At 43.1% G+C, this 22,776-nt stretch overlaps 1 protein-coding gene across 10 annotated transcripts in view; it reads left to right on the top strand.

Moving 5' to 3' along the window:
• Nucleotides 1-22,776, top strand: part of ITSN1 (intersectin 1) — a 179,492-nt gene that overhangs the window by 125,310 nt on the left and 31,406 nt on the right. For 5 of the 10 annotated variants that reach the window (XM_081070736.1, XM_081070740.1, XM_081070743.1 and 2 more), the window contains 6 exons: nucleotides 641-723; nucleotides 4,897-5,063; nucleotides 8,261-8,306; nucleotides 10,617-10,738; nucleotides 13,669-13,786; nucleotides 15,449-15,640. In XM_081070736.1, the coding sequence (XP_080926862.1) occupies nucleotides 641-723; nucleotides 4,897-5,063; nucleotides 8,261-8,306; nucleotides 10,617-10,738; nucleotides 13,669-13,786; nucleotides 15,449-15,640 (728 nt within the window). Of the gene's footprint in view, nucleotides 1-640; nucleotides 724-4,896; nucleotides 5,064-8,260; nucleotides 8,307-10,616; nucleotides 10,739-13,668; nucleotides 13,787-15,448; nucleotides 15,641-16,005; nucleotides 17,519-22,776 lie in introns of those variants that run through there. The other 5 variants (XM_081070746.1, XM_081070747.1, XM_081070744.1 and 2 more) reach the window with 3 other exon arrangements.

Here is a 22,776-nt window from a genome sequence, read left to right on the forward strand (position 1 = left end):
CTAGAGTATGTGTCAACAAGAGGGGAGCCTTTTACAGATAAATGGTCATTTTTTCCCTCCCTTGTGGAAGCCAGCATATCTTGCTTTTCCTTAACTTCTGCAAAAGGGAGTTCTACTCTGAGACCTGAAGCATTCTTGTGGATTTGTTGGAGATTACGCCTCTCTTCATAAGCTTAGTACCTGTACTGTGCCATATATATATGAATACTTAGAGGCCGACGGCATTTGGGGAAGTAATTGGAAGAGTGAATTATCTTTTTCATTAGGAACCTTATAGCATGGAACTTTAACCAGGTTATTGTCTAATTATTCCAACGGTATTGATGTTCAGAACAAAGTATGAGCTTTAAGAAGATAAAAATAGAAATAATTGGCTGAGGATCTATCAGTCTTGCTTTGAAATAGACTAATATGTTGGTTGTCTGTCCAGCATAACATAGTGCTGAAAAACAAATATATAAGCTTAGAATCAGGCCTCTTGTACCTTACCGTGTGTTTTAACTAAGTGCATCTATTTCATCTGTAGATTGTTCAAAGTTTTAAATGTTAAGCAGTTTTAAAAAATCAATGTCATTCGTTTGATTTCTTTGAAGATAAAAATTAAAATACTTTCTGCCCATCCCACCCCTCCCTTTTTCAGCATGGATTCTGGTTCTTCAGAAAGTCCGGCTAGTCTAAAGAGAGTAGCTTCCCCAGCAGCCAAGCCAGCCGTTTCGGGAGAAGGTGAGAACCTGAGTCAAATTATGTTTTTTAGATGGGTCGAGGAAATTATGTAATACAAACAGCAAACGTTTGAACCGAGATTGGATTTCACTTTTAAATAGACTACATTAATTTATGTTTAGTATATTAAACTCTTAGGTAAAGTAAAAGTTTAGCTCTTTACAAAATCAAAATATTTTATGGAGACTTTCAAATTACTCTCAGATATATTGATCATAAAAACTGAATTTTCTAATTACATTTGATTACGAGCCCTTTGACCTTTGAAACAGGCCCATCATCGTCATTGAGGGTCAAGTTTTCTGAGCATCTTTATTTATAGCTAACTTGTGGGTGTTGCTATTCTTTGACCGATACATAGGTATTTTGTTTTGAAGCCATAATTATACAGCCCAGTAAAGCTGTCACAGTAACGTCAGGCCATCTGGACCGCCCCAAATGAAACAGAAGTTCAGTTTCTAGGTTCCATGTAAACAACCACACCAGATTATTTAGACCTAAAAATTTCATTTTGAGTGTTTATTACACAAATAGTTAATTTATTTCCTGGTCTTTGCTTTGTGACAAAAAGCATTGTATATGCTAAGGATTGTATATCCTAAGGATTGTATATGCTAATATATAGCATGAGTTTAAAAATGAACAAAACCTACATAATTCAGGCTCTAATGGTAAATTCTCATGTCTTTTCTACATTCAATATAGCCATTATCACACTGTGTTTCCCCCGAAAATAAGACCTAGCCAAACCATCAGCTCTAATGCATCTTTTGGAGCAAAAATTAATATAAGACCCGGTATTACGTATTTTATATTTATTATATTATGTTATGTTATGTTATGTTATGTTATGTTATGTTATGTTATGTTATGTTATATTATACCGGGTCTTATACTAAAATAAGACTGGTGTTACATTAATTTTTGCTCCAAAAGATGCATTAGAGTTGATTGTCCGACTAGGTCTTATTTTCGGGAAAACACGGTAGTACTGAAGAATGCTCCCTGAGTCAGACAGGCTTTCCACGTAGAAGTCTGAACAGTGCTTGTAGCTAACAGATAATTGTCTATGCAATTATGTAGTAATTTTTCATGGGTTCCTTGAATAAATTATAGGAGGATAGAATGTTTTGTTCAGTTTGTTTGCCATTGTGAGATTGTTGTGTTCCTTCGAAACCTTGCCTTATGAAAACTGGAATTATTAAAACAATTATTTCCATGAAGATAGCAAGGATTAAGGTTTAATGGTATTTCAGACCCACAGTAACAAAGGTACTTTTTCAAGAAGAATTTTACAAGTAAAAAAAAAAATTTTGTTTTAATTATGTATAACGGTAAAACTTTATCCATCACTAAACAAATCCAGCATTTTATTGCATCCAGCTTTTGCTATTACCACCAAAACAGTCATTAACATAGTCCTCTTTACACATTCTTATCATCTTAATGATTTTTTTTTTAATCCACTGTTAGAACAAGGCAAAAAGTTCTTTGAAACACAGCACATGCAGTCAGTATGTATAAGGTAAATAATGACCTGCCCTCTCCACCCCCCATAAGTCTCTCTCAAGCACCAAAGCTTATATCCTAGCTCCCTCACCTAGTAACCTTGTAATTTTGGTCATGCCTTAACTTCCATCTGTAAAGTGGGCATAATCACCACCCTTTGAGTTAGGACATTATTACAAGGATTACAACATAACGTGTACAGTTCTTGGAATGAAGCTCAGTAAATTCCTGCTACTTTAATTTCCTTTTTGCATCATATCCTGCGTTATTGATAGAGACACAGAAAGCAGTGAGCTTTCTTAGCTAACAGCGGTGTTGATGGATGTCAGTTTGTTTTGAAACATGTAAAGGCCTCAACCTTTAAGGCCTCAATAAATAGGTCACAGATGAACCACGCACATAAAGTTGGGCAAGAGAAGAGAGTTCAATTCTAATCTTAGTTGACATTTATGACACCCATTTTGAAATGATTTCGATATTAGAAATATTAGGAAAGATTGCACATTTCTTACACCCATTTTGAAATGATTTAGATACTAGAAATGTTAGGAAAGATTGCTGGCACCCTGGAGGTATGTGGAAGGACACTGGCATCTGAAATTCTGAGAAAAAGCTATTTAGTATTAGTATTAGTATCATTAGTATTAATGAGCTGCTTATTCAGACTGCATGAAACATAAGCAAATTTCAAGTAAACCGTAAACCAGATTAAATACATTGGCAGTTTGAGTAGCTCTTAAAATGTCGACTCGGGAAAGGCCAGTGCCCTGCGTTACATGTCTCTGGTGGAGGGTCTCCGTGGTGAGGTGCCACTGCGTCTCCACGCTTTCACTGAAACCCGAAGCAGCCCCAGACTGCCGTGGGCAGGGCTGCAGGCCCAGTACAGCCGCAGTCTTCCAGTCTCTGGTGTCTTACACTGCAGTGTTGGGTTCAGCCGGAGTTCATGCTTCTGAAGTTTCTTAAGCATTTTGAAAGTTCCTTCAACATTTGGATCCGTTTTTTGAGAAAGTGACTTCTGAGTGTAGGAATCACCGGGGACAGGATCGACTGACTGCCAAGGATCCTATCTAAGTGGCCAAACATGAGCTAAGAAACAAGTAACGGAGCAAAGTGAAAAGGGAGGGTCACAATATTGAGAAATCAAGAAAAGGAATGTATTAACAGAAAAAGAACGTCCTTATGAAAGCTGCCAAGCTCTGATTTCCTTGTGTGGGAAATAATTTTTCCAGTTTTAACTGTGGAGGTGTGTGTTACCAGCCCTGGAGGGCCAAACACAGAGAGTCTTCTGTTCTCCCTGGCACGTTTGGGTGACCTTGTGTCTGCCGAGGGCAGGCACTCACCAGTAGTCGTGCTGGCCCTACGCTGACCGGCAGCCCAGGCAGCCTTGGAGAGCCCCCCACATGGCAGAGCTGCACACATTAGCACAAGCCATGGGGGGTTTTGTGTTCTTTTTGTGTTTGTTTTAGCTTTCACTAGTGCCTCCTGCAGAGGCGCTTACAATTAGCCAAAGTATTCCTCCATACTAAATTTCTGTCTGTTAATTAACCTTAGGGTCTGCACTGAAGTTTTAGCGAGAAGCATACAGAAAAATGAACTTTTCGGTCAATGGTGTTTTTTTATTGCTTTTCAAAAATTACACAAAGGCCTAGGGTAAAACGGAGAAAAAGTGTGGGGGGGGGAGCTTAGGGTCATCTTTCTGTACATCTTTATCCTGTCCCTAGTGCAGTGTCTCGAATTTTGTGTGTAGTGATCTTTCTGAGCATGTGACTTGGTTTCTGAGCCCTAGCAAAATCAGCTGCTTATAATTAAAAAGAAGAATTTCCTCTGGAATGCACAGCCTTCACATTCAAGACAGAGGAGAACATTAGTTCTTATTCGTAAGAGGAAATTACATGAATCATAAAATGTACGAAACTGTGATTTGTCTTTTCAACTTGTTCAAAAAGGCTTGATTATTTCCTGGGATTGGCTTTCATCGTCAGCTCACTCTACCTGTTTATGCATTTGAATCACAAGTAGATGCCCATTTTTAACAAAATAACATATATTTTTTATTTTCTGTTCCAACAGCTTCCTACCATCTGTGTATATGTCACAGTAGGACATAAGTTTTCACTCAGGCACTTGAGTAATGAAAAATGTGCCTTACTTAATTTACATACAGGGTGTGCTGTATCTAAACATTTTCTAAAATCGTGACTTGGTACCCTCCAAACTGAAATACAGATACTTGATGTGCAGATCGGAAGCCTGCAAGTCACTGCATCTAACCCTGTGCTCAGCACAACATGGCTGCTCAGTAAATGTTAGTTATAAATGGGAAAACCATTTTCATTTTAAAAAGAAATCATGATGTTAAATTGTAGATCACTCTTGGTGGTACTCAGTGTTGGTAGGCGCGCAGCTGGGTTTTTGTGTTCCTGTGGCTGGGTCTTCCTTCCCAGGAATTGTCTCCCTGGCTGCAGTTACTGAATTTTTATGTGCTGTTGGAGAATTTGGAGCCCAGGGTATTCTGCAACGCCATATTTTATCCGTGACTAGCCTTTCTCGGGAATGGGTCTTCTTATCCTAACTCCCTTATTCATAAACTTGCTTTTACAAAGCTGTCTGGGATTTCTGTCAACAATCAAGCTCTCTCCGTATCTCGATATTTCTCCCCACCAGAATTTATTGCCATGTACACTTACGAGAGTTCTGAGCAAGGCGATTTAACCTTTCAGCAAGGGGATGTGATTTTGGTTACCAAGAAAGATGGTGACTGGTGGACAGGAACAGTGGGCGACAAGTCCGGAGTCTTCCCATCTAACTATGTGAGGCTTAAAGATTCAGAGGTAAACCCACATTAACTGTTTCCTCTCCCTGTCTGTGCAGTGATTCTCTTCACATGTTTGAAGGTGGAACACTTTGTTGGGTTTTGCTAAGTCCTGGAATGTGACAGCCAATACAGTGTGACCTGTAATTGTTTGAACTTGTCATTTGGTGCTGCAGGGTAAGCCTTGGCTTCCCACCCGCAGAAGAACTCCCCGGGGCTGAGCGGAGGCTGCGCTGTATCAGCTGGGATAATGTTCAGTATTCATCTCTTCCTGCGTGTAACTGACTTAGGATATGGAGTAAACGTTTTTGTTTTTCTCTTTTTTCTTCATTGACCTTTTTTTTCTTTTTTTTTGGAGTAAACATTCTTGAGATCTTGGTGGTCACTGAATTGGGACACCCCAAGAAAGATACCCAGCAGGATTTTGCCCATGTAGACAAAAGTATTTTGGGGATACTGGCCCCAGAATATTGGGCAATAGAGAGTTTCTCAAATTTATATGTTTGCCTACGCAGTAGGAAGGCACAAGGTCTAAGGGATTGATACACTTTTGGCGAGGCCTTAGTATCTCCGTGGATAAGGATCTGAAATTATTTTAAATGCTGTTATCCTTGTAAATCAGAAATGGCTCCCATTGTTGTTAAATGGGGCTCAAAAAATTCAGTTGCATAAAATGTGCTCTGGAAATAGTGCAAGTTTAATGAAATGGTGGGGTGGGCCTACCGAATATGGGAGCCCATCTCGAAGTGGCCAATTTCAAGTTAGTGGAGAATTTCGGGGTATAGATGTAGTCATTTAACAGATCTATTGCACATAAATAAACCAATAAGAATTGGCTCTTTTTTTTTTTTTTTTTTAAGTACAGGCAGTCAGGTCACAGTTCCGTTCTTTCGCCTCATACTTCCTAGGCACAGAGAGAAGAGGCTGGTAGAGCGCCTAGAGAAGCCACTTCCTCAGGTGTAAACAAATGGACAGGGCTCCTCTCATTTGAATGCCAGTAGGAGGATGCAGCTTGGGCCCCTCCACAGGGCCCTGGCTGCTGTGGGAGCGAGGCTGGGCCTGTGACATGCTACAGTACTGCCACCGACCTTCTCACCTTCCCTGCAGTTCTCAGAACAGTTCATCTTGCATGGGTTTGTCTTTTTAGGGAGCATCTTTATTGTTGTTTTTGTTTCCTTGTTTTCCCATGCTGTGGCCTTGAGAACAGCTTGCTGAAACTTCCCTGACAGGATTTGCAGAAGTCTGCCTACCCTTGGAGAATCTGGCAGAAGCCAGGAAGAAAGTACCTCCCCTGTAAGACAGCCGGCAAATTGTCCTCTGCAGACCTGGAGAGAGGGAATTAACTTCTTCTCCATGCTGGCCAGTTGGATTCAATAAGAATCATGCAGATGTTTTTTCAAGGGGTGGGGGAAACATTAAACTCTATTTCTGCTACCAGGCTTGAAAACTCTTAAAGTGACATTACCTTTTGGATCAGGTAAAACACAAAAGCCGTCACTTCAATTTTAATAAATTATATGTAGTTTTCTATAAAAAGCCATCTGAAGTCAGTAAGTTAAAAAAAAAATACACTGACATTTTTTAAAGGTAAGCTGAGCTATAAGGTGCTTTCTAAACCATAGTCTTAAATTATTAGCCACAGAAGAACTAGCAGTGCTAAAGGTTTGGGACATTTAGCTACGTTATTTCATAATAAAAAAATCTAAAAGGTCAGCTCTTTCACCCTACTTAGACACAGAGTTCAGTGTATAAGGAAAATATTCTGCCAAAGGTAAAAACCAGACCTAGCCTCAGATTCCAGAATTGCGCCAGGGGTGCAGGAGAGCTTGTGCCATCCTGGCCTCCCTTCTCTGTCTGAGAGGGGCTGGACACACAGCCTGGGCAGCTCTGCCACTGCATTCTTGAGGAATGCCAGGTCCGAACCTGGCCTTCAGAGTACGTCTTAGCTGAGGTGCTGGCTGTGATATTTAACAGGGAGCACATTGACGCTACGATGATATTGCCAAATGCTTTGTTCTTTTTATGGAATATAGGGAGTATATTAGAAGACTGTACTGGGAATGTAACTGGTCATTTGGACTCTTGTTTCATTAGCATTCCTTTATTTTGATACGCAGCCTATAAAAACAGCAAGGGAGATTGGTGTTGTATAACTTTGTTTATTGATACAGAAAGCATTATCAGAGTAAAAATTTTAACTCAAACTTGCCCTGGTAAATGGTTGTGAAATTTCAATAACCAAAATAAAGGAACTATGATGAGTTGGGTTCCTGGTAGATAAATTACATATTTTTATTCTTACAGTAACTCTCATTTTGTTTATTGAGACTTTTCTTTTAATTGGAATATTTAATGTACTGCCAGATAGGGACTGGAGGGTGAAAATTAATTCAGAATAAAGCACTTTAGAATGACAGATTTCAGCCAGGCCTCTGTCCTGACTCGAGTTCTCTGTTGGCTTACTCAGCTGGTTTAAAATTCCATGAGTATCCATGAAGGAATTCAACTCCAGAGCACTTTTGAAACACTTAATAGTTGGAAAAAAATATGTTCTGCTTTTATGGATTGTGCATCCAGCATGGACAGAGAAACTCAGTGTTTAAACAGCTTAAGATTTGAGTAGAAAGGATACACAGGAGAGTAGCCGCCTCTTTGAATAAAGAGGTGAATGGAATGGGGGAGGGGGTGTTTGAATGGCCACTGTACTGTTTTAGTTCTTTAAAAAAAAAAAGTTCTAAAGCAAATGTAGCAAAATATTAATATTTTCATGTATTAAATCGGTGTTGTGCTCATGGGTGTCGGTACTTTTTATGTGTAAACTAATGATTAACCATTTGAACATAAAGCATGAGCTTAGTTTTTAGGGCATAGACTAATAGTCCAACTAGTGTGGCACCCCATTTGATTTGACCCAGGGACAGGATGTGCCTTCGCTACTTAGTGATTGAGCCCCTGGGACCGGACCCTACAGTGCCACCTACTTTGCTAAGTTTTCTCTAGCAAAGAGAGTAAAAGCTGCATGTTTTAAAAGACTTATTTTGTCCCCTGTTTTTCTGATGCACATCCTTATCTCAGGAGACATAGTGCTACTGTGTTCCCCAGAATGAAAAGGGGGCTTCAGGGGCTCACGTGGGTGTGTGTCGTCACTAATCATTTTTTAAGTTGCATGATGAAAACTCTGCAGTATGCAAATGAGACCTTTTGCTCTGTTTTAAGGGCTCTGGAACTGCTGGGAAAACAGGGAGTTTAGGAAAAAAACCTGGTAAGTTACAAACCCTGATGCTTATTTTTCAATGTTTTAAATGTAATTGATAGTTGCTCCCAATTTTTGTTTATGAAGGCCAGAAGCTTAAAAAACAAACAAACAGACGAAAGAGTCTTCCCTAAGAGTGGTGGACGTAGTAAATCCTTTCCTTGGAATCCCCAAATAATGTGTACGTGGTTATGAAATATGGCTGTTGCTTCACACATGGGACAGTGTTCCCTCGGGCAGTGAAGAATCAGGCAAGATGGTGGGGAGTCGTAATGCATGGAGCGTAAGATTTGGGGTGAGCTGCTGCTCAGTCATCCTCTCCTTACGCTCCGGAAGCCCTTTTATCTTTCCCGACAGCACGTTCAGTCCCAGGCCATAAATAGTGGAGATCAGAGGACCAAGAGTCATTATTATTATCCGAGTGTAGGTCCCGTTAGTTTGGAAGCTACTGGGTGGTTTTCCTCAGGTGCATATTGAAGGTACAAGATCATAGTCATCCCTCTGAATTCAGTGTTTTTGTTTTTTTAAACAAAATCGCATGTTCTATAAATAGAAGCATGAAAGAGAGAAGCAGATGTGAATCATATGGTTTGTGTGGCACGTCTTCCTCATCTAGGTCATTTGAGCTTCTTTGCTGTGATAGCCCCAGGAAATTATAGGTTGAAAGAGTCACCGCTACGCCAAGCGAGGGATTTATTTGTGTATCTGTATGTGGTTGTCGGCTCCAAATGGGCTTATCTGGCAAGGAAAAGTGGGCTTTTGGGTTGTCGTAGGGTTTCAGTCAGACTCAGACCACCAGGGTCGAATCTGTCTTAAGTGTGAGTGGTCTGCATTTCGAGGTGTTGTTCCACAGGGTCCAATGGGCTTAACTTTGCACTGAAACCAGCGAGCTGCTCGGGGACGCCAGAGCCAGGAAAAACTGCTGGGGCCGCTCGCTGGCCACACGTGCCAGGTCTTTTGAGGAGCAGAAATATCTGAGGCCAAATAGGTGACTGATCTGGACTTTGTCCCCACCAGAAACTCTTGGACTCTGGAGCTAGTCCTTGGCGCATTAGGGGAGAACGCCTGTCCCTAGCACAGATGTCCCAGCCTGAGCTCTCAGCAGAGCCAGGTTATATATGTATGAAAGCTGCGCGCTGTCTCGCTTCCCCTGAGCTCTCTGAAGCGTCTGGCAGAGCTAGGCTGGCACCATGACAGCCTGCGCTCCTAGCCTGATGCCCAGCACTGACTGCAGATCAGGATAATGGGGGGGAGGGGGTGCGGGCAGGCGGGGGGGGGGGTGCAGGAGCTCATGTCCCTCTAGAGAAGTAGAAAGTACTGTCAGAGGATGGGGCCTTTTTACCTCCTTTCTTTCTCGACTTCATTCCTCCTTTCATTCAAGCACGATTGTGATGGGGAGAGAGGGTAGAGGAATAGAACAGTTTGTTCTGTATTGCTTCTAGAAGTTCAGAAGGCAGTCGCTGCAGGTACGCCAGAATTCAGTCAGAGAAGGGTTTTGTCTTTTCATACTCGACCTGTACTTTTCAGAGCCTAGTCTGTGGTACTGCTGGAATTTTTCCCATGAGATTTTTTTAATATTCAGGAAAAGTACAGAACTATTTACATTTTTTTCTGTGCTCAATTGTTTTTGCATTAAATTCCCATCTTAACCCCAGTTTCCTTCTTTAACTCAAAATAAAAAGAAGCAAACTCACATTGACATGATTCCGACCTGATATTCAGGGATCACCCTCAAAATGTGAGCTGCAAAGAAACTGGTCCCTCGGGCGGGGGTGAGAGTCTAAAGCCACAACGTACATCAGCTAGTACCATGCTCCCCAGGGTGTCTGAGGGAAACAATTTCTCTTTCTCCTGTACTTGGCAGGTGGAAAAGCGTCACTTGTGTTCCTTTATTCACTTCAGCATCCTTGAGTTCACTGTATGCTGAGAGCTGTGGGGGGCAGATGAATGGGGCGCAGCTATGGGCATCAGGGTGTTTACAGTAATAGTGGGAAGGGCTGAGACAGAAGGTGCAGGAATTGGGGAAGGAGGGAGAGTTCGTGGAGGGAAGTTGGTAAGTAAGTTCTGAGAGATGATGTGGAGGGTCCTAGAGCCGGCTGGACCGAACCAAAGATCAACCAAGCCCTTGAATGCTGTTTTGTGATGTAGGCCGTGGAATGGGGGGACAATTGGGTGAGCCTACTTCATTTAGCAGAAAACTAGCCCAGTAGACTGGCTTTGATGATGGTAATCTGTGAACCTGGGGGGTGGCTGTGTCTTCTTAGAATTTTCTTCTCTTGACTATAACAGTACCCCACGATGTTGGATCTTGTTTTTCAGAAATCGCCCAGGTTATTGCTTCGTACACTGCGACGGGTCCCGAACAACTTACCCTGGCCCCTGGTCAGCTGATTTTGATCCGAAAAAAGAACCCAGGTGGATGGTGGGAAGGAGAGCTTCAAGTTAGTGTCTTTTCTGTTTGTTTGAAATTCTCTGTCCAAATTTGAATATGCAAAGTCTCAAAGGGATGCAGTTTCATTGCAAAGTAATCCTGTGTTTGGACAGCGAGCGACAGATTCCATATTATCCAAATCTGTTTGGTTCCTAAGCTTTGGACATCCAGTAGTAGAATTGTGAGAGCTAAGGATTCTTCTGAAGATTTATCCAAATCTATTGGTTCCTGAGTCAGATAGTGAGTATTGGGATAGTGAGAATTCATGATGAAGAATACCTGCAAGAAGTTATCATTAAATGTCATGGAATTACAGAAGCGGCGCTTTCTATGGGGCATTAGAAGGTGTGGTACAATAGCAGGTGTGCGTGTGTTCAAAGCCACATCTGTACCTCACAGCATTTTAATTTCCATGTGTGAATGTGTGTGTGTGTGTGTGTGTGTGTGTGTGTGTGTGTGTGTGTCCGTGTCCCCGTCTATCCATCCTCAGTTCACCATTTTGTTGATGCAAACCTTTGTCAAGGAGAGGAAAATCTATACTGTGGTAAGCTGAAGAAACACAGTACCTTTCTGTGCATACGGGACAATTAATTAAAAAATAAAGTGCCTTAAGAGTGAAGAGTGAGCCAGTGGACTAAAGAAATGCATCTTGGCTAGAATGGAAGGCATAGCCTCGAGTGAAGCCAAAGATGAAACTTGCCCTGGGGAGCTCGCTGGTGGGCGGCCATAAAAACCCTGTCTGACCAGATACAGCTTCCTGGCTCGGGGATGTAACCTGGAGTCCTAAGGTACCCTCCCCTTTAATGTGTCTGTTCCTTTGCTGGATAGGGAGAGGCCCTCCTCAGACCTGTGGGTCGCACTCCCTGTGGAGAGTTGGCTGTCATCACCTAATAGGCCTTCTGCTATTAGGTGATGTCCCTTTCCTGTTCTAAAGACTTGAGTGACTCCCACTGCCCCTCCTCAGGCTGCCATGAGGGCATCCCACAGGTGCCACTCTTCTCGTCTCAGCCATACCTCTTACCGGTCTTACCACTTGTCAGTGACATCTCCACTCCAGCTTCATTTGGTGATTTGCAGTCTGCAAAACAAGCTAACTCCCCTGGACTCTCATGCTTCACTGCCTTTACTCATAATATGTCTCCCCAAGTGGTGGTCTCTGACCTCTCCCTCATCCTCAAGAGCTGGCCAAGTGCCACTGCTTCCGGAAGCTTTTTTTGGCCACCCCACCAGAAGTGACATCTCCTTCCCCTGAACTATGGTGGCTCTGATGCCTGTACCACTCTTGATATTTAATATTGATGCTGACATGATTATTAGCTTTCCAGGAATATTTCTTATTTCTGCATGTCGGTTATCAGCTCATTGAAGGCAGCAACCACATTTTTTTGTCCTCACACTCCTAGTACCTTGTTCAAAAGAGTTTTGAAGGGTTCTTGGACTCCACAATAAAGTGGGTGAATTGCCATGCTCAGGAGGGCTTCTGGTGCTTTAACCAGTGTTTCTCATTGTGGGTACACAAATGAAGAAATTGCCAACGAGCTCTGTTCTGCCCTTGTGAAACTGCAGGGGTGGGGAAAGGGGGACCATTGTGAACCTTGTGGCGTATACAAGATAGATAAAGCATGTGGGAACTGGTAAACGAGTGGCTTCAATCATTGGTGAATTCACTGTGAAAATAGAAGCTTTTAGTCCTTGAGCCAAGGGCATGAAGTCTATCAGACCGCAAGGAAAGGGAAATGTGATCTGTGTTCTAAAAGGAACCAGAAGTATCCTTGATATGGTGGCAGACGCGAGAGCAGAGGTAAGACGGCGGGAGTTTCCTTGTCTCTTAATTTTATATTCTTTATATCCTATGTCCTTTTGGAATAGGTAATATATTCACATGGATTAAAATTCAAAAGTTACAAAAAAGGATTCAAATGTCTCCCACCCGTTCCCAAAGGCAACTGTTTTTTTATTAGAACCTTGCTTCTAAAGTGTGAGAATGTGTGTATGTGTAAATTGTTTTGACTTCTCTGTTCCTGGTGGAACGTACAAGGGTAATCATAGCACTTCTCATGATCCCTAACGAGAGTCTCTTGCATCTCAGAGTTGTGCCATGATTGTAAGTCTTGGCTTACCAACTTTATAAGTTCGTCTGTGTCATATACTAACCCTTTCCAGCAGTACTTGGCATGTAAACACTTAATAAATGGATCTTGTGTTGAATTAGGTCAAAGTGAAGGAGAAAGGAATGGAAGTGAAAAATTAAAAATGTGACTGTACCTATCACGTAGTCCTGATGGTTTTTGAAAACAATGTCAAGTTTAGACTCCTTGTGTTCTATGTATATTGCATGTATATATCTTGTATCTACAGTTGTCTATTATCAATGAGAAGAGTACAGACATGAGTGTGAATCTTGACTTGCCACTAACTGGCCTGTAACTTTGGGACTGTCACTTAACTTTTCTGAGCCTCGCTTTTTTTATCTGGGAAATGGAACAGTAAAGTATTATACTTTTGGAATTATGCAGCTAAATGCATAGAAGATGCTTAGCACAGGCCTGGCTCATGAAAAGCACCCAATGAGTGTTGACTGCTATGATTAGTCCTAAAATCCACATAGCCACAATCTTACATTACCTGAAATTAGCAGCTGAGAGCTGACATTACATGAGCAGTGTTTGATCCTATATGTACTGCTTTATACTCTGAATTGTGACCCATACAATCCCGCCCATGCAAAACATTTTAGGCTTTGCTGACCAGTGACCTCCACAATTAGAATTTTAGCTACAGTGTTTTCATTTTGTAGCATAATAATCCATAGATTCTACTGTTAATGCGTTTTCCAGGTATGTGCAAACCTTGTATGAGTGCTGTTACAAAGCAAACTATACCGTGAAAGAACATGAACCTTGTAAACATTTGATATAATTATTATTTTTTTTTTACTAGGCACGTGGGAAAAAGCGCCAGATAGGCTGGTTTCCTGCTAATTATGTAAAACTTTTAAGCCCTGGGACGAGCAAAATCACTCCAACCGAGCCGCCTAAGCCAACGGCCTTCCCGGCGGGTAAGCGGTTTTTCGTCTCTACTTAGAAAATGCTCTGCATGTCATGTTAGTCCTTCCACTCAGTTTTCTCATGAAGTAGCTTCGATTGGTTTTCTGCTGCAGGGGCTTCTTTTACTTGCTGGGACTGACACCCAACTAATGTGATATGGAATATGTTTTTCAAAAGGACCAAAATCTCAGCAGCTTTGCTGTCCTGGGTACAACAGAGCCCTTGTTGGGACTCGCTTCCGAAAGGAGTTGTGAATGCTGGGGCATTAAAGCCAGCTTTTTCTCTTGATTTCCTTCCAGCTATTTAAATTGGGATTTGGGCTTGGGGACGGGGGGACAAAAAGGGACTTCTAAAAATAAATGGCTGGGGTCTAAATAGGTCAGGAGATGGAGCTCGAGGCCATGGGGGTCTGTTGGTGGTGGCGTGCTGCTCACTGAAGACTAAAATAACTCCCCTGTGACATTTCCTGTGAACAGAGGGGCTTCGCTTAATGGGCAGGATGTTACACACACACTCCTAAAGGACTGAAAGGAACAGAGGGCACTGCAGCTGAGCCGGTTAGCTGTTTTCTGATCGAAGAGACCAAAGTAGATGCTTTGGTAATATTTAAGATGGGTGAGGTTAGGGGGGCAGAATTCTGCTTTAGGTCATTAAGCCACCAATTCATGGGTGGCATTTATGGAAACGGCAGAATTTTCGTTCCAGTACCTGTGGTTAAATGTCCGTGCTGTACATCCCCAGTGGAATAAGATTAAAACTTGGCAGCCTTTGCAAGAAATGAAAGGATTGGCAAACTGTGTGACTGATTCCGACCCCAGCTGGGCCTCTTTGCTTGAGCTGTGGCCTCGTGTAGGCAGAGGGGTGGGGTGCCAGCTGGATCTCCTCTCCCTTGGGGAGGCCTGGCCCGTGTCCCCTTCATTAGGTTGGTGGAAACCCACAGAAATAATTTGCTGACATGACTGAATTAGCTGGCGAATTTGAAAAGCCTAAACCTATATATAGGTTGGTTAAGAAAGATGAATTGGGGGTACAGCCTCACTATGCAGATTTATCTGAAGTGTAAAAAATGCCAGGGAATGAAAATAATTTAACCTCCTGTAGGTTTGAGGGAAAATGAGGAAAGAAAACTTGTTCTTACATGTGGAAATTTCTTTCTTTGAGACAAAATTTTGAGCCGCAAAAATGCAGCGAATGAAACAGTTGATTTTACTCTTCACTAAGAGTAGGAATTTTTGGAGGTCACCTTAAAAAACAAAAACAAAAACTATGGTCAAGTGTCCACGATACACAGCTGTCCTGTACAGTTGGGCCAATCTTTCAGAGTCAGCTTTTTAAAGAAGTTCCACTGCACCCAAATTTAGAAACGATTCCACGGAAGCATTCAGTTATCACTGTCAATGTTCTCCTGACAAGTAAACATGAAAAAGAGGAAGATATTGTAAAAAAAAAACCACTAAAGCCTTCGTGTGGAATTCTTGCCGCTGTCTTGGTTTTTAATCCTTCGTGCCCTCCTCTACCGCCCACACTATACAAAGCTCATCCGAGCGCCTCCGCGTCCCTTAATCCTCTTCGGAAAGGACAAAAAGAATACATGCGAGTGTAATGCCCCCCGCGCGGCCCGGCCCACGTGCTGCGCAGGCGCGCAGCTGCTCACGCGGCCCTGTCTCCTGCAGTGTGCCAGGTGATCGGGATGTACGATTACACCGCCCAGAACGACGACGAGCTGGCCTTCAACAAGGGCCAGCTCATCAACGTCCTCAACAGGGAGGACCCTGACTGGTGGAAAGGAGAAGTCAGTGGCCAAGTGGGGCTCTTCCCATCCAATTACGTGAAGCTGACCACGGACATGGACCCGAGCCAGCAATGTAAGTGCCGTGGGGCTCTGTGGCCTCTCCTCTCTGGTACCTTCCGGTAAAACATGCAGCATTGCTCTGATTCTGCTGAGCTTTGTTTGCAGAACTTAAAGCTAGACCATTGCTGCATTCGCACCAGTCTCTTTGAAGACCTTCTGTAAAACTAGACTTTATCTTGTGGGGTTGTTTTTGTTTTTTTCATTCCTTCTGTAGCATGTCCCCTCCCTCCCTTCCCCCCCTTTTCCTTTTTTTTTTTTTTGTTTTTTTTTTTTAAATCATTTTGGCACCATGCTGTTTACATGCCTGACTCATTTTCCTAGCTTGAATTTTGCTCATTGTTTTGTTTTGCTTATGTGTTGTTTTCCTCCTTTTTCTAGGAATCATATGTTGTCCATCCCCCCCTCAGGCTTGAAAGTCCTCAAAGAGACCCACTATCCCATATCACTGCCCAGAGGGATGATGGGAGATGCAGCCTTGATCATGTGACTTCCAGCATGATCACCTACTGCCTTCTGAGTGGAAGAACTCACTGCAGAGCAGTTTACCTCATTTTACCTTAGTTGCATGTGAGGGCAATGTGGAGTTATTACTTGCAGAGATAGAAGCAAAAATTACAGAAATACACAGGGTAGTGGGTCCTTTTGTGGCTTTCCTAGTGACTCCAATTGACTTACCCCCACCTTGGCACAGGTGCTTTCAATAGTTTTAAAATTATTTTTAAATATGTATTTTAGCCTTTTAATAAAATCAGTCAAACAATAAATTACTTCTTTGCTATTTTGGTTTTGCAAAAAGACCCACTATCAAGGAATGCTGCATGTGCTATTAAAAGAATGTTCCAAATGTCCATAGATCTGAAACTTGATGTATTTTTTTCATTTTGTCCAGTGTTATCAACTCAATTGTGTAGTTTGGGTTTTTCCCCTACTGTAGAAGTACAGAGGACTTCAGTATATCTGTTTTAAAGACGTGTAGAACAAGCCCAATTAAACAGAAGGTGATTTGTGCTTGTGTGTGTGTTTCAGATGTACCTTGTTGAGCATGTAATAATACATCCTGTACGTAAGAAATTAGTTCCTTCCATGGCAAAAGCTATTACCTTGTACGATACTCTAATCATATTGCATTAATTTTATTTTGCACAGTGACCTTTTAGCCACATGAGAAAGCACCTGTGTTTGTTCGGTCTCAGATTTATCTGGTTGAGTTGGTGTTTTCTGTTTTGGGTTTTTAATTTTGTGTGTTTTCATACCATAAATCAGTAGACAACACCATCGAGATTGTTATGATCAACAGTACCTACAATCTCTTCTTAGTCTCTGTTATACGAAGTTTTATTCCAGTTACTTTTCATGGAATGACACATTTTGAACAAGTAATTTTCTTGACAAGAAAGAATGTATAGAAGTCTCCCTGCAATTAATTTCCAATGTTTACATTTTTTAACTAGACTGTGGAATTTCTACAGATTAATATGAAATGGAGCTCGTGGTCCGTTTATGTGTTCGATGTGCTGTAGCTGAAGCCATGTTTGTCTTTTAAACACTAGTTGGAAGCTCTCAATAAAAATGCCTATTGCTCACAGCACAGGAAACGGGGTGGCGGGGCCTCAAGCACAATCTAGAAGTTGTACTAATGACTTTTTAACTCGTAGTGACCTGTTTGTGTGTCTCTCCCTTTGGGAATCCTGTGCTGGCACTTGTGTCGAGGTCCCTCTCCACTCACGTAGTGCAGAGGATGAGGACTTCTCCTTGGTCACTTGTGCCTCAGTATTTTCACGGATATGAATGTAAAATATATAAATATATAAACCTGCGGCTTTAACAACTGTAATACAACCTTTTGGATTAGTTACGTGTATAGATAATTAAATTCTTCATATAAAAGTTAGATGGAAATGTCTCTGTGTGCTTGATGTTGGAAACTGGCAGTGGTGATGGGGAACCAAACAGACTAGACGTCAGCAGGTGGCCTGCTGCCCGCGTGCTCATTACAACCCGTGCTCTTTGAAATACAGACGTCATGAGAGCCTCACCGAGTCTCATTTGAACGGCCTTCCCTCTCACCTTGCTACCCGCCTCTCCCTGATCAGTACGTAAACTATTTCCCCTCAGAATACTGGTTTTGAAGGATAGAACTTCCACCCAGCTTAGCGGTCAACTTATCTCATTGGACTTTTTCGGTTATATATTATGGATACATTGACAGGTGTGTGATTTGACTCAGAATACAAAACATGTGTCCAGAAGATGTATCATAATAAGGGTCTGTTGAACATCCAAAAAATATGTGGGTAAAGTTGGAAACTTTCACCCCTTCCATACTGTTGTTCGCCATCCATTTCTGCCTCACACATTCCAGTCTTGTTGCCTTGGCAGCAATAAAGCAGTGTACACATTGATGAAACTGCTTGCTGTAATGACCATGTGCTTGATTCCGTCCATGAACTTCGCTATTGGTCCTACCCTGCCACTCAGTGGAATACAGCAAATATTTGGGGGAAGAGGTCTACGGGTGTCGGTGCTCCGCTGGGTTCTGGGGAAGCATCCTGCGCAGTCAGTAGAGACAGGGTCTCTGTCTTCATGGAGTTCATACTCTAGGGGGACGATCCAGCAGAAAACCAAACTACTGCAGTGAATATCAATATATGTGGTGTGTTGCCAATTGAAGAGGTTCTAGGAGAATCGGACGCAAGGCCCCACTGAGCAGACATCCAGAGCAGTGGGGCAGGGAGAGCCCTTCCTGGAGAAAGTGATATTTAAGCTGAGACCTGAAGGACAAGTAGGAGCCACATGAAGTGGGAAGAGAAGTGGTTATTCGAGGCAGAGGTGTCATACAAGGGCCCAGACGTGGGCAGAGAGATCGCCGTCACTGTCCCCCAATCCACTCTGTCATGGAGCAAAGATCGAGACCATAAGCCCCATCTCTTGCCCAGGACCCCTTCACCTGTGTCAGCCAGTGTTTCTTCTCCAGCCTTGAGTTTGGCTAGAAGGGATACAATTGTCAAGGTGGGTACTGCTCTCTAATGCTATACATAACTCTTCCTCTCGATAATACCGTGTCTGCAGACCATTCCTCTAGGCTTTCCTCTGGCTAGTGAAGTGGACACAGGTTGTTCCCCTAGGAAACTACTCTTGCCCCCACGCATACCATTCAGCTTGCATTTGATTGTAGAGTAGCCATCTGACCTAGTGCCCTCAACCAGAGAGTAAGTCTACTGCCGTCTAGTGTGTGGAGGCCAGAGATGCTGCTGAACTTTCTACAGTGCACAATCCCCTGCAACAAAGACTTCTGTGGCCCCAGATGTCACCAGTACCACGATTGGAAAACCCTGGTCTCACCTCTGGCCACTATGGTTAGTATTCGCCTAGTTGCTCATGGCCAAAAAGGCTGCCCTATTGGGGGCTGCTGAGGGTGTTCCGGCAACTACTGTTGAGTAAACTTAATCATTTAATAAGTACATACCATGTATCCGCACATAAAGTGTCCCAGAACCTTGATTTTGTATTTTAAACTTGACCTTATTCTTCTTGGTTATTCCTCATACTCTATAATTTGGTACTAGATAAAATTTTGTAGTCATGTTATTAGAGAATCTGGTTAACAAAAAGTTGAATAGCATGGAGAGAACGCATCTTAGTTCTAATTAAATTAGTGAAGAGATACTGGTTATCTCCTTTGGCCCCAGAGTTTAAAGATATCAGTGTTTTGGGGGGTTTTTTTCTGTGTTTTTTTTTTAGCTGTTTGTTAAACACAATTGGTCATTATATCATTTAATGTCATGATTGCTGTTGATTTGCCTGTGCGAATGCATTTGCAGCTGAACTTTGGGTACAGTTTTGTTCCAGTGGCATATGGCCAAGAAGAGAGCAAATGAGATCGCCTTCCTTTTGCAGTTTTGAGTTGCTTTCTTAAGGCTAGTGTCCACACGGTGCGGGGTCGGGGAGAGTGGGGGGTGGAGGCAGGGCCCAGGAATGGAAGGAAAAGAGTAGAGGCCCAGGGGCCCAAACCCCAGACTGCCTCTGCAGTTAGAGGTGTCTGGGAGAAGCTGATCGAGCGGAAGAGTGCAGGGTATCACATCGTGACATGTCTGGGGGAAACGTATCCAGCTCTGGAAGAGAACCTGGCAGACCCGGACTTCCGTAGTAAATGGTGACTAGGTTCTCTACACCTTCTTTGATATCATCAGAAGGAAAACCTAGTAACACTAGCTTAGGGAAACCTTCAAAGTAGTAGGTTTAACCATATGGAATTGCCAATATTCCTGTTTCCTAAACTACAAAACTGCAGTATCACGTGGTTCAACCTAATATATGTGATCGCTTGGCACATAGTAGGTTAGGGCCTTCAAATGCCTGTTGAAGGCCTGGGTCCAGTGATTCCTGAATGTGAAGGAGGCACAGGAGTTCAGTTCCTGGCACACCCTAATGGCTTCAGCCTCGGAGAGGAAACCAACATGTCTCTCCAGTGTCCTTTCCTTTTAGATGTCAGCTTCCCAAAAGCAACAGTACCCTTGGAAAGGGCTGCTCGTCGAATCTTTTGCTTATTTGGTCTATGCAGGGGACGATCAAGGATCCTAGGGTGTCACCACCATCATCTGAGTCAGGTCTCCACTCCAGCGTGGGGTAGGGGAAGCACCCACCCTTCCAGATCTGATTTGAGGAACAGGCCTAACAAATCAGTCAGTCCTGCTTCCGGGAAATTGAAAGTCATTTCTGAAAGAAAGTGAATAGTCATTTTTTAATTCTAGTAAAAATTAGAAGTTAATTCGATTCATTCTTTTTAGTTCCAAAAATACCCAAGATAATTTTTGTGGTAACTCGATTGAATGCCAGTGGTCCCAAAATGCATAGAAAAAAATCACCCCTTTTTCAAAATGTGTGATTTTTTGGATCTGGTAGGATCAGGAAACCTAGTAAGGTCAAAGATTACAATAGCTATATGTGAATATTTCACTTCAGCCAGAGTTCTCTTGGGCCTTTCTTTAAGAAAACACCACACATAAAAGTCAGACTGCTGGAATGTTTCCTGGTGTGTATTCTGTATCAAAGGTTTGCATTGCCTCTCAGGAAGTTTTCATTCTTCAAATGGAAAACGCCCCAGGCATTTTTAAATGATATAACTTGAGTCACAAAACTTTTGAGATTTGTTTTTTTACAAAAATGAGAATCAGCTATAAAATTAAGTCAGAGCAACTTGCTGTTAAGCTACCGTGTTTTATGCTGTCAACAGGCTGGGCGTGTGTGTGTGTGTGTGTGTGTGTGTGTGTGAGAGAGAGAGAGAGAGAGAGAAATTTACAGGTGATTTACATGCCTGTGTCTATCGTGTAGTAACAGTAGGGTAAATGGTGAGGTCACAGTAGAGCCAGCAAGCAGATGAATGTCACGCTGTAGAAGATTCTGGCAGATGCGGACAGCTGCTCTTTCCACGTCTCCGTGGCACATAGTGTCACTTGATATTTCAAGCCTCCAAAGAGGAAGTATCCCTCTGAGGTCATCATGTTGGACCTATCCTACTATGGAGTAGTTTCTCCTGACTGACTCAGGAGGGAAAAGCACTTTGGACCTGCCATTTCTCATCAAGGACACGATTTCACTCAGAGCATTGAAGAACTCGATTCCCCTTCTGTGTCCCATGCTGTCCCTTCCCCTCTTGGTCCCCATCACAGTCTTGCATGCGGTCTTCTCTGTTGCATTCCAGGCCCCACCAGGAAAGTTGGGGCAAGGTCCGTGATGGGGAGAGTATGTGCCGAGGTGTACCCGCAGATTATTCGATGAAGTGGAGATCTTGCAGAACAGTGGGCACCGGCCAACCCTGCCCTTGGTAGCTGGGAACGCGGACGGTCTGGGAGCTACAATGACATTCTCAAAGGCAGTTCCCAGCCTCCCTGGCCCATCCTCTGTCACGTTGTTCCATGTGACAACACCCCTATCTATGCCGGGACCGCAGAGCTGCCTGCCTCCACAGAATCAGCGACTATTCGCGGAAAAGTGGACAGTGCGTTCCTTTCCCTCCTGTGGTTCCCTCACTGTGGGGCTTGCCAGGGGAGGTGGGAACTGTGGGTAAGGGCCCTAGCTCGTTGCTGCACCTTTCCAGTGCACAAGGTCAAGACGCAGCTGCCTCCTCAACCTTTCGTCCTTCCACCCCAACTGCAGGCAGATTTTCCAAAGACGCAGGCTTGCCAGAGGTGCCTTTGTTCTGTGCCACCCTAAGATCAGGTGTTAACGGAGCTTCTCATTTCCATTCCCGCCTCTGCCAGCAAAACATGGTGCTGTACATAATAACACAGTTTATCTACAAGTTCAGTGTAATATTTGACTCCATTTTCTTAAAAATTTGGAACACTTTATTTTCCTATAGGTAGATAGTTGAGGGAGGTGGGTAAGGAGAGGGTGACTACATCCTGGGCCCTGATAGAGGAAGCCATACAAGATGGCAGTTTGGAGCAGGGGTGCAAATCCAGCTCTGCCACTTAGTAGGTGTGTGATCATGGGCAAGTTGCTCAACCTCAGTGCTTCAGTTTCCTCATTTATGTGTGGAGAGATAATAATACCACCTAGCAGATAGAAAGCTCCGACAGTTACTAGCTTTGTTGTTGTTGCTGGAGAGAAAAGGCATTTGTGCGTGGTCGGTGAGCATGACAGAATCCATTTAACTGGCTTCCTGCTTTATTGCATTAAACCCAGACAGCACGTGGGTTGTGTGTGCATTTTAGGACTTTTTCAGAAAACAGGCTTTTGCAGATTGGGGGTTTCAGAGAGAAAAAATTGGACAGCTTCCCTTACAACCTTCAAACCTGTCCTTCGTGTGTTACACAAATCAGTTCTCTCCTTTAGCAGGAGGCCTACCTGTGTCAAAGCAAGCGGCTTTTTCGTACACTTCCCATGCTCCCAAAACGTTCAGTGACACTCTGGACTTGTGGCTGTGGACTCTTGGCGGACAGGGAGAAGCTGCCCTGTGTTTCACACGGCTAGCGGTGGGGAGGCCGGCGGAGCAAATGGAATGTGCCAAGCTTTGAAATGTCATGTCTGTGGACTGAGTTGGCAGGCCCCTGCAGAGCTCCACAATAAACCTGTCACAGATGCATGGCCTCAGTGAGCCTTTATTTGTCATCACTGCATTCTGTGGTCTTGTGTTCTCTTGCCAGC

Source organism: Rhinolophus hipposideros, assembly GCF_964194185.1.
Source record: "Rhinolophus hipposideros genome assembly, chromosome: 2".
In the NCBI taxonomy this organism is placed as follows: Eukaryota; Metazoa; Chordata; class Mammalia; order Chiroptera; family Rhinolophidae; genus Rhinolophus; species Rhinolophus hipposideros.